An 11,637-nucleotide genomic window follows, 5' to 3' on the forward strand; every position below is an offset into this window, starting at 1 on the left:
ATACCTTAAGTTTAAAACATGGGGAAATGAAAAGTAGAAAAAAATAACACAAGAAGGTTATATATGAGTTTAAAACTTTCAATTTTTTAAAAAGATCAGATGTAAAACCAAAGCGAGGACTGTATTTATAAAAAAGGACTTCTGCAAAATCCACTGAAGCAACAAAAAGGGAAAACAAAGTTAAAGCAGATGCTAAAAATGTTCTCTAAAACTTGCATTGCCAACTAATTTTATAAAGTTAAGTTAGCATAACTTAATACTCAAATTTCTTAAATATTAACTGCTCCGAATCATCTGATAGGAAAATGCAAAACTAACAATCTATCTTTGTGAACTCTAGTTAATGACATGCATATGTCGAATTATTTAGGGAGAAATATACTAATACTTTGAAATACATCAAAAATAAGATAGACTGATGGATAGATGAATCGATATGATATAGCAAATATAGCAAATATTAATGTCAATCTAGGTGATGGGTTTTACATTAAAATTCTTTCAACTTTGCTGTATATTCTAAACACTATTAATAAAATGTTGGGGGGGATATCTATACTTGCAAGTACATATACCAGGGGTGCCAAAAAATGTATACAAGTGGACACTTTGGTCAACGTTGCTCAAGCAGTAGTTCGCTGTAATCAGAAGTGTCTGGATGCTGATGGTAACCACATTGAGCACCTCTTGCAATTGCAGAAGTCAAACGTGACTTGTATTCGTCTTTTGTTATCGGTATATATTGAGTATTACAATTTTAATCCAGTTTTCCTTTCTTAAAATGTGTATGCTTTTCTTGGCACCATCTGTATTACTTTAGGTCGTTAATCAATTAATTTAATACACAATTGTTACTTTCCTCTAGAATATATCTTTCTTTGCATGGTAGAAGGTAATATATTAATTAGATGGTTTATATAATTAATATACATTCACAACCACATTTCAACAAATTTCATCAGAATAATTATTTTTCATTCCATGCAAGAATATAGGCTTACTTATGCCTAACCCAATGCCAACTAAAAATAAAAACTTCATGTATCTACTTCTCGGACATACAAACTATAAAGGACTAACTGAAAGAAACGTCTGGCACTGAGTAGCTTACCATCCCTCTGAACAAAGAGGACACTTACAATGGAAGAAAACAAGTATTAACTTAGTGCGTTAGTGTAAAATTTGAGTAGCTCAACCTACCTATATTTATCCATATCTAAAATTTTAACTAAAAAAGTCCTAAAACATGTAATCTTCCCTAGAGCATTTCAACTTCCCAAAACCCAAAATGCTAAGTACTTTACGTGGCTTGCCCTCCTCCCTCAGAACCAAGTTACAAGCGATCAGATCAAGCCTCAGACTTTTACCACCCGCCTCACCACTGGTCCTCAAGCCTAAATCACCACCTATTACCTGGAAGAATGAAAAATTACAGTAACTGTTCTGAGATGCTGTTCGAAAGCATTTATATTTTATGAAAAGCAAGCAATATAGAGTATGTTTGTCAAGAATCATTTTGAACAATTGTCACCTCAGATTGGAAAATAGGGCAAACATACTGTAAAACCATTAAATTCCTAGCAGGAAATTCCATAAAAAAAAAATTTGTTAAATTAAGCCTACACTGTTCTCTACAAGAACACTCCTTAAATCTCCCTAGGATTTTAAGACAAAGGGTTGATTTTTCATTTAGGATAAATATAGGAATTCCCACTTTTAAATGTTTTTGTTTATTCAAAAGAAAACTCCAAAGTTCCTGTTACTACGTATTTATCACTAGAATTGCCTGATAGTCATCTTTGTAAGCAAAGCTGCTTACCAATAATATTAAGAAGAAACTTGAAAATACCTACTATCAAAGCACGTAGGTTATCACAGAAAAATAGGATCAAAGAATCCACAGCGTGGGACGCGCCCTGCAGGCTTCTAGTTCAAAAGAAAAAGTTGCCACACAATGGCTTTTATTTAGGGGGGAAATCTGTTGTTTATGGAAAAATCTTAAAAGACTTTTACCTTTTTCTTATTTACCCTCAGATAATATTGTAAAATCTGCTCTTCAATAAGGATAATAAGGTATAGGAAATTCTCCCGCCTCTTACTATCTATAGTTCATTAACATTAAAATTGTATTCAGTTGATTTAAAACACATGATACGGTACTGGATACAAATATATATACAGGCTATGATAGGAAATGTTCAATTTAACATTGGTCAATAAAGTGAATTTATCCAAATGTAACAACTTCACCCCAATTTTCTGGCTCACACACATTCTCTATAAAGCCACTTGGTTTCTAATATTATGCACACCACATTCCATTTTAATTATAACATTCTTCTACAAGAAACACAAGGAAAACAATTGAAAACTATGTTAGTAATCAGTTCTGGTTTGTATGCAATCAGGAAAGTATAGAACTTAATTAGTGGTTACCAAATTGAAGCAATGAAAGAGGTTAAAAAAATCAAAGTACTTAAAATTAAAATGTGGAATTACCCCCCTCCCCAGGACTAAAGGGACACAAAACAACAACTACGGTCCCACCAAGCAAAAGTGGAAAACAAACAGAGAGCATGTGTGTAACCTCACTTACCATCTTTTTGTTATTCTACTTCAACAGGTCAAGAAAGGTGAAGAGAGAGAAGGTAGAAGTAAGAGTCAGAAAAGGCCTAAATAAAATCCTTACTGAAATTTCTAAACATACAAGCAATAGAGACAAATTAGGTCGAGGTCAGATGCAGTACCACTACATTTTACGGAGTTAATAATTAGGGCCAAATTAACATGGACAGTTATTACTCCTGAATGAAAATTTACTCATTAAACAATTTAAATTTCTAGCTTTGTTTTTGGATTTTTTTTAAGTCTACCACATTTTAGCTAACAAGACCAAAAAAGTATAAGTGAAACTCCTAGGCACAGGAATTCCAAAAAGTCAATTTTCTTTAATTCATTACTGAATTTAAGGACCTTAATTAAGGAAAATAAATGATAACAGGAACGGTCTAGTTGGGTAAGCAGAGGGCAAGATAAGGGCTGTTTTTCCAAGTTCTAGCAGTAAAGTTCAATTTAACACAGGTCTCTTTTACTGTTTTCTACTGGAAGAACAATTTAACTTGAAAGACTTAAAAGACTGAACAGAATGAACAAAACCGAGCCAACAGAACGCAGAATGACAAACCATACAAGCAATGCTATGGGGGAATGCCTTAGTAAAAACGTCTCATTAGTATATTGACTAGTTTCATTTCTATCACTTGGCCTTAAAAAGCAAGAAAGTGGGAGTTAAAAGATATGTAATTATTCGTGCCTATGTTGGAATAAAAATGGCTATATGTGATGTACCTTAATACCTCAAAAATGTTACTATTCATAAAGTATATAAAAAAGCCATTCTTTTTAAAAGCCTGATACTGACTAAAAGACTTCCAACTCCATTTAGAAAGTTTATCTTTTTTACTTTTAACTAAATTTTAAGTTAAAGTTGATTTAAGATTGAATTTAATCAGAATGAAAGGAGTTCACAAAAAGAGAATAAGGAATCCCATACGTTTCCCAAAAGAAAAGACTCTAGAGTAAAAACACCCATATTTAGTGTCCCATTTGATTGTTTGTAACATTACAAAACAGAGGCCAGAACAATTCACTATTTTAAGTGTTTGAAAAAATTAACCCAGCACCCCAGTTTCAATTTGTATTTTTATTCAGTGTGTAACTTAACTCTCTAATGCCAAGAGCAGAGAGCTACCAAGTAGCAAATCTCCAAGTACCATCTTCCTAGAGAGCTCAAACAAATGTCCCAAAGAGGTTCACCTTAACTCCTATTTCAAGTGACTCATAATCTTAACAGTTCATTGAAGCCTTGCCAAAGACTATCCAGATAGGACCAACAATGCTAGCTTGTTCACCAACAATTCAGTTAAGGAGCCCCTAAATTCTATCGCATTTTGTATAACCTGATCCCTAGGCCACCAGAAGAATTTAAGTCAATTGGTGACCACAGTCCTTTCGATTGTTCTGTTTCTTTATTCTTCGAAAATATCATAACTCCCACTTGATTTTTCAATCCTTTTAATAACTGGGAGAAAAACCTATCACACTTAATGTTGAGTTTCTCACGTTAAGTGTGGTGAAGAGGCGATGACAACCTTCCCTCCTCTCTCTTTATGAATAAGGTAAATAATGCAAGGCCAAATAAAGACTTGTCCGGCTTCCTCCTGCACATTATAGACATCAGTTATTACATCAGTGAAGAGGAAACAATAAGATTTACATCTTATTGTGATTTCCTGACTAGCTACATAAATAAGTGGGGGGGATCAGGCCATGAAAACATGGAGAAGTCTCAAGTCCCAAAGGAACACTAACATACATAATGACAAATATATGGAATTGAAAAACAAAAATGCCAGGCTAATTTCTTTTAAAAATTATATTATGTAATAGGACTTGAAGTCACTAACACAGCATTCACATTCATATAAAAATCTGATTAAGTATTTTACTCCATTCAGAGAGTAATGGCATCAAGCCATACTTAAACAAAATCGACGAAATTAACTTTGTTTTTTGTGCCTTTCTTCAGGTGTTAACATAAATTAAAAATACAAGAAACTCTGCCCTTCCCCTTTGCTTTTCATGGTATTATATTTTAAAACTACTTAATTCAAAGAACATATCATAGATTTTGATCCTTATTCATCAATAAATAAAATATTACCTTGATTTCAATGTTTCCCACTTTGGTGGTTGATCTGATAATAGGTCTTCCAACCAAAGCTGGGAAGATGTGTTCTGGAAAGTTAGAGCCTGCATAGCCACACTTCACAAACTGGAAGAGAATAGTAAAAGTGGGTTAGTGTCAAGGTATTTACCATATCCATTTAAAAACAGCATCTGAGAAACACCATTTTGCTTTTATACACTTTTTTCATCTTTTGGTGCTTTCAAATTACCCAAAGTCGTCATCCAGTCTATCATATCTCCTTTCATTTCCTTTACGGCATTGACTACTACTGGAGTTCATGTTTATTACCGGTTAATTGCTTATTTTGTGCTAAGTCCCATTCACCCCCTCTCCCACCCCCCTCCTCACGCCCACCCCTTACAGGGAAAGCCTCAGGAGAGCAGGGAGCTAAGCTGAGCAGTTTATGCTGGAGCCTGATGCCTGGAAGAGGTCCTGGCACAGTGGTCACACAAGAAGTATTTGAAGGGAATGGACAAATTCACTCAACAAATGCTAAGTATTTTTAAAAGAGAAATGTTAGAAAATGAACAGAACTAAAGCTTAATCCTAAAGCAGGCTTTCATTCATCTCTGACAATTCACTTAAGCAAACTCATTTTCCAAAATGGGAAAAATCAAGTGGTACCTGAACTAAACATTTATCAGGCATTTTCAGCTATTTACATTTTTATATTTAGATAAATGTATTTAGCGACACGAGGTAACACAATTTCATATTCAGAGCATGTACTTCTCCAACGAGGGCATATCACTGACTCTCCAATGTTATGCACAAGAAACTGATAATACTAAGAAATTTAACAACTACAGTAAAACCAAAAGTAGAACCAAGGGTGTTTAAATTCTTATAACAATAACATAGTCTGTTTAGTCTTATTTTTAAGAGCAGACATTGCAAGAAAAAGGCAATTAAAAACTTCAGGGTGGGAGGAGGAAGCTATATAAGAAACAAAAGTAACCACTGTAATCACAGTCTTTACCCTCCCCCTATATTCAATGTAAGGATACACTGTGTAAGGATTTTTGTGTGTACTGATGAATCCCAAGTGGCGAGAGCAGTGTCTGGCATATAGTAAGTGCCTATTAAATAACTGATCTATAAATACTAAGTTTTGCTGTTGACTTCACAGAAAGATATCATTATTTTAATATAGAGAATATGTTTACTGCTGAGAATAAATGTATTGTTCCACATCTCCAGGCACCATACATTCTCTTAGGAGGATTAAGGAGTATCTGAATGTGACCTGTGACAGTAATAACACAAAAGTGGGCAGAAACTATTAACCTGCCCCTTGACAGAAAGCCACTACGTACAAAAAACTGTTTTGTTTGATGGTGATAAAACTTAACAATCTTAAACTCACTGACTTTTGACTAACCTCCTAAAATAGAAAATTTTTATTTTGTTGATGAACCACATTTAATTATAAACAGCCTAGAACATTCTACTATCCAGAATTTAAAGACTATATAGCTTTTAAAATGTTAGTTATGGCTTAAGCAGATTAATGCTACTTTTATGAAAATAAAATCTGTCTGAAATTGGGAAGTTTCATATTCCCTATACCAGCTGAATTCCTATCCTCTCCGCTCATGTGTACAATTTAGAACTTACATAAAACATACTGCTCATATATGTTTTCTTCCAAACCCACAAAACCTAGTGCTGGTCAGTTTACCATTGAGCCACCAAGGCCAGGGCATTTTTCAGGTATAGCCAGGCATTTCTAAAACCGTAACACAACTGTTATTGGATTACCTTTCAAGGCAGAAGTTAGTGTGATATGATACCACATGCAACAATAACCTGCTTGCTCACACCTACCTCTCCATTTGAATAGTGTTTGATAGTGAAGATCCAGAACCTACTTCCTGCCCTAAACATGTTCAACAGAATTCAGCAGCGCTAGCCCATTCTTCCACAACGTCTTCTCAAAAAGTTTATCAATGTGACCCGGAAAGAGGTGGATAATTACAACAGAGGAAAAGAATAACATCTAGTATAATCAAACTAAAAGAAAGAAAAAACAAAAACCTCTCACACTTCTCTAAATCATTCACTCTCTTTTGTCCTTAAGACAAAAGCCAGCTCACTTGATATGCACTGAAATGATACAGAAAGGTACAGAATCTCATTCCTACCCCAACCTTTCTGACTATTTCGACATAAATAAAATTTGTCAGGATCCCCAGCCTAACATCAGCATTAGTCATAATTTACACACATATTCCAAATATAGAAAGTAAATACCATGTGGATATGAAGTTCTTATGTTTACCTCAAAGTAATGAACAGATATGAATGGACACTGGATGGATCAAAAGTGTTCATACTCCAGGTTACCAATGCTCACTTACGTGAGTATAAATGTTATCAAGGGAAATTATAGAATGAATGACTGAAAAAAAGAATTGATATGTTTGTAAGGGTCATTTTCAGCATATAATATGTAAACAAATGATTTAGAGAAATCATAATAGAAGCTGAATGTGGGAGGAAGAGCCTGCCTGGGATGGGGCAGAAGTCAAGTCCTGGTACAGGGAGGAGGCTAGAAAGTTTGATTCACCTCCCCTTTCATTCTGAGCCAGCCATTCAGAAACACGTAGCACGGCAAATCTGTGAACCATCACATCACTCAATGTTTTCTGATTATAATTGTTCAGATGGGTAATTCATATCTTAAAATTCTTCTCCAAGTATATTTTAAGGGACAAAATATTTACCAAGTGCCTGAGGTAAGAAGACAAAAATTGAGACCCCCTCATAATTACAAAAACAATTGTAAACCTACTACTTCTGTGCTTTATAAAAAAGGGAAATTTGGCTTTTAATTCAAATTAAAGATATCACTCACTTATTAATGAAATTATTTATTCTGCTTAAGTAGTAGTTTATTGGAAACATTTGCTGCCACAGTAATCCAGTGCTAACATTCCTACACGGTGTCAGACTTTCGGTCAAAATGGCAATAATTGCACTATTTCACATTATTTCAAATGTGAAGCATTAATAGCTATAATAACAAGAATGTAATTAAAATAACCTATTTATCAATAACATAAAAGTAATGGACAATCAGGCATTTCCTTTCTTGCAAAAGAAGTCAGTATTCAAAAAAATCTAAACCATGAGGTGATAAAATACAAAGAAAATGTTTTCTCTTTGGTATATTTTAATCCTTGAAATTCCTCCCCCACTCCAATCATTTTAAGACTTGGTGACTTGGTTCTCTCATGATGTGCAATAAGGCTGTGTTTAAGAAATAGATTTTACCATATATAGTTTCCTCTTCATAGCACTGTGGTTTAAACTGGTTCCCTTACTTCCCACTGAGTCATCAACTGGTGAGAACATGAACAGTAAGTATAATGTTCTCTCCAGAAACATGAAGAAAACGTCCATCTACATTTGCTCTAAAAGTACCATTCCCCTCTCAAAAAGATAAATGGATTTAAGCTTCACTTGGGATTGTATATGTATTTTTCCTGCATTAATTTTATCTGAAGGAACGGATGCGTTAATTTAATTGCATAGTAATTATTTTGATCTTACATAACCAAAATACTTACTCTATTTATTCCAAAACATTTTGCAGGGTAAAGCCAAGTTTGTTTTTGGTTTATTTCTGTTTCAATTGCTCCTAAATCCAACTTATAAATTAGCATAAGCCTGATAAAGCAGGCCATAATCATGAATTATAAATGAAAATATAATTATCCTAGCACTATAAGCTACATTGTATCACTAGACTTTAAAAACTGTACCAGTCACACAGGAGGCAGTTGTCTTCCCTGTAGTGGGTGCTCACTGCTGATGAAATCACCCAAGTTTGGTGACAGAACATACACCAGGGGCCTGGGCAAAACTCTTAAAAGGCACCTGAACCGAAGCAGATCTCCAGATTTTCACCTATCTGGCCATGTTCAGTGGCTCTACTGTAGGTCGTAGGTTTGACTGGTTATGAAGATGAAACAAACAAATTATTGGAATTGGATGCATTTTCCTCCTCTAGGCTGCCCGAACGAGACTCTGGTCTAGTTGGGGGATAGTGAGAAAGAGGAGCAGGACCAACATCTAGCACGTGATCATAAAAACTCACCTACTATTCAACTTAAGGCCTGCCAGAGGAGTTAAAAAGAAAAAAATCAACTTCTCAAATTGTTTATAATTTTAACCTAAAACGTGTAAGAGGCAAGCTGCTTTAGGGTAACAACTATTCCCACAAATTTTTAGAAATTAAATATGAATATCTTGTTTAATATTTAATTAAATATTGTAAAGGTATGATTAAATAAAATCAGATACCTCAATAAAATCAAGAAGACTATGAAACAAAATATAGAATCTAAGTGGTTCTTAATTCTCTAAATTTTCAGAAATATCACAGCATTCCATATTACATCAGTGTTTCTTAATCTGAAGTCAATCATGTCTATGCAAAATCCAAATATAATTTTTAAAAAGAAATTAACACCAAATATATAAAATTTTGTTTGAACTAAATACACTTTTCACATTTATTCCCTAGCAACTGATCTTTTGTCTTAAGGAACAAGATTCTTAAATTATGGATTAGAATAAGACAAATAATATACAATCAGCTTCCTAACATAGCTAAGTTGATGAAATAGTAACATAAAAATGAGTTTATGGTTAACATTCCTATTCTAACAGTATCACAAAACTCATTACAAAAACAGGGTTCATTACCCTTCGAAAAGGAGGAATCCATTAAAATATAAATGGCTCAGATTTCTAAAAAGAATATCAGGCATATTCACAAAACAAAATGTTTTAAATTCAATTTTCAAATCTTTAATTTTATTTAGAGGTCAATTTGAGACTAATACCTTTTAAAAAGCACCTTTAATTGAATTTTAACTGTAAAAGTAATAACTATTTATAGTTTCATTAGTTTCAAGATAGTTTAACAATACATGTTTTGTTAAAAAACAAAAACCATTTTTCCAATAGTTTGGAAGAGTCATGAAGTCTTCATCTTCCCTCACTCCGTTATCCGTAGTCTCACAGATAACCACTATGCACATTTCTCAAGTATCCCCCCAAAACTTACACATACAGGTTTGTGGACATATAAATATATTTAATAAAGAACACAAACATAAATAAGATCATTTTTTAAACTTAACAATAAATCTTAGATATGTTTCCATAGCAGTAGACGGGCCTCTGTTTTTTTTAATTTAAGTACTCCATTTTGTAAGGATGTCCCATTATATGATAACATTCATTACTCAAGTCCATTTGAGATAAACTAGTATAATTATTGCTTGTAAAAGTCTGTAACAAATTTAATCAGGGGAAGTATTATGGCAGTGAATATTAGCTCTCTCCCCCACAACCCAGTTTCCAAAGTGTTTTAAAAGTTCAAGTGAAATCTATTTTAATTCATATATCACGTTTATGAAAGGGAAAGAAAAGTCACAAATATGCAACTACAAAACGGTGAGGCATCACTGTAATAATAATATACGAGAAAATGATCACTATGGAACTCATCCAAAATAAGTACCAAAACTGATTAACTTCCCCCAAGCCCAATCAGTAGAATTAACATTTGGGCCTTGACGGGTCCGACTAGATGTCCCAAGATCATTCAATGGAACATGCTGGTCTCCGCGGGGCTGCACCTGGGCCAAAATCCCGGCATGCAGAACAAAAACTAAATGATGAGCAGTCGACCTGGCCTCTCTTTTCTTCAAAAAAAAAAAAAAAAATTCAAAACTGCCAAAGGGCTGAGGCTTGCACTGACAGCACTTCCCTTTTTTTTCTTTAAACCCGTTTCCTGCCTCCCGTTCAGTATCTATACAGGAAGAGGAAGGCCTCTGGGTCTTTCCCCTTTTTATACACCCGCGACCCTGGAGAACGGAGCCCTTCTCGAACAGACAAACGTAGTCTTTTACCCCTCCGACCCTTTAGCCAAATTGCCCCAGCAGGAAAGCGGAGCCCGTCCCCGCCGAGCAGCGGGCGAGATCCGCAGCCAGTGCCGGCCTCGCCCGCCGCCCTCACCCGGAGGCTGATGGGGATGGCAGGCTCGGGGAGCCCAGGCCGGACCCTGCCCGCCCGCACCCACGCCCGCGGAGGCGGCAAAGGGCTGCACCGAGCCCCTCGGCCCCGGTGGCCCGAAGGCCCAGGGGTGCAGCCCCCGGCGCCGAGGGCCCGCGCGTCCCCCGCACATCCGCACCCCGACCTGTGGCCATCGCGGCCTCCCTGCCCGCCGCTTACCCCCGTGCCGTTGTCGCACACCACCACCTTCCTGCCCTGGCTGTCCATCGTCCGCCCGGAAGAGAGCCGCCTCTGCTGCCGCCGCACAACCTACAGCCGCCGCCTACAGCCTCGGCCGCCCGGCCTTTTCCTCTTCCTCCTCCTCCCTCTTCTCAGCCCCTCCTTGGGCTCTGTTCTCTTCCCCAACCGGAAGTCGCCTCCCGGCCCCGTCCCGCCCACGGCCTGCGCGGAACAGGCGGGTAAGGGAGAGGAGACAGAGATTGGCGGCGGTGAGCCCCAATAAGAAGCGGAGGAGCTCCAAGTCCGGGCTCGCAGCTCCGGCTCCGGCTCCGCCCCCGCCCTCACGGTGGCTGCCTACTCCAGTGATGCTCTCTGCGTATGGTTTCCGGCGTTTAACGCAGCCGAGCTGGTGGGTTGTGCAGCTTTTTCCAAGAGTCGTCTCAGGAGTTGAGGACACTCTTACCTGGCTGCGGAAGGCGCAGGCAGGACAACGGGTCTGTCGCGAGATGGCAGTGGAATGTGGCGGAGAAGGCAGCCTGGAACCGGAGCAAACCTGGAGGTCCCTGCCAATCCCACTATTGAAAATGGCTCTGAGTGCTCTCGATTCTAGGCCTTTTCAGCCGACAGAGCTGGAATGG

At 36.9% G+C, this 11,637-nt stretch overlaps 1 protein-coding gene across 1 annotated transcript in view; it reads right to left on the reverse strand.

Annotated features, from left to right (window-relative positions):
- ACTR2 (actin related protein 2) overlaps nt 1–11,194 on the reverse strand; it is a 32,772-nt gene extending 21,578 nt beyond the window's left edge. Inside the window, exons 1-2 of the mRNA XM_081069401.1 lie at nt 11,000–11,194; nt 4,724–4,834 (exon numbers count right to left, since the gene is read on the reverse strand). Of these exons, the coding sequence (XP_080925527.1) occupies nt 4,724–4,834; nt 11,000–11,047 (159 nt within the window). The 5' untranslated portion in view covers nt 11,048–11,194. The remainder of the gene's footprint in view (nt 1–4,723; nt 4,835–10,999) is intronic.
- Nucleotides 11,195–11,637: the final 443 nt, after the last annotated feature.

This window comes from Rhinolophus hipposideros, assembly GCF_964194185.1.
Source record: "Rhinolophus hipposideros genome assembly, chromosome: 12".
Lineage (NCBI taxonomy): Eukaryota > Metazoa > Chordata > Mammalia > Chiroptera > Rhinolophidae > Rhinolophus > Rhinolophus hipposideros.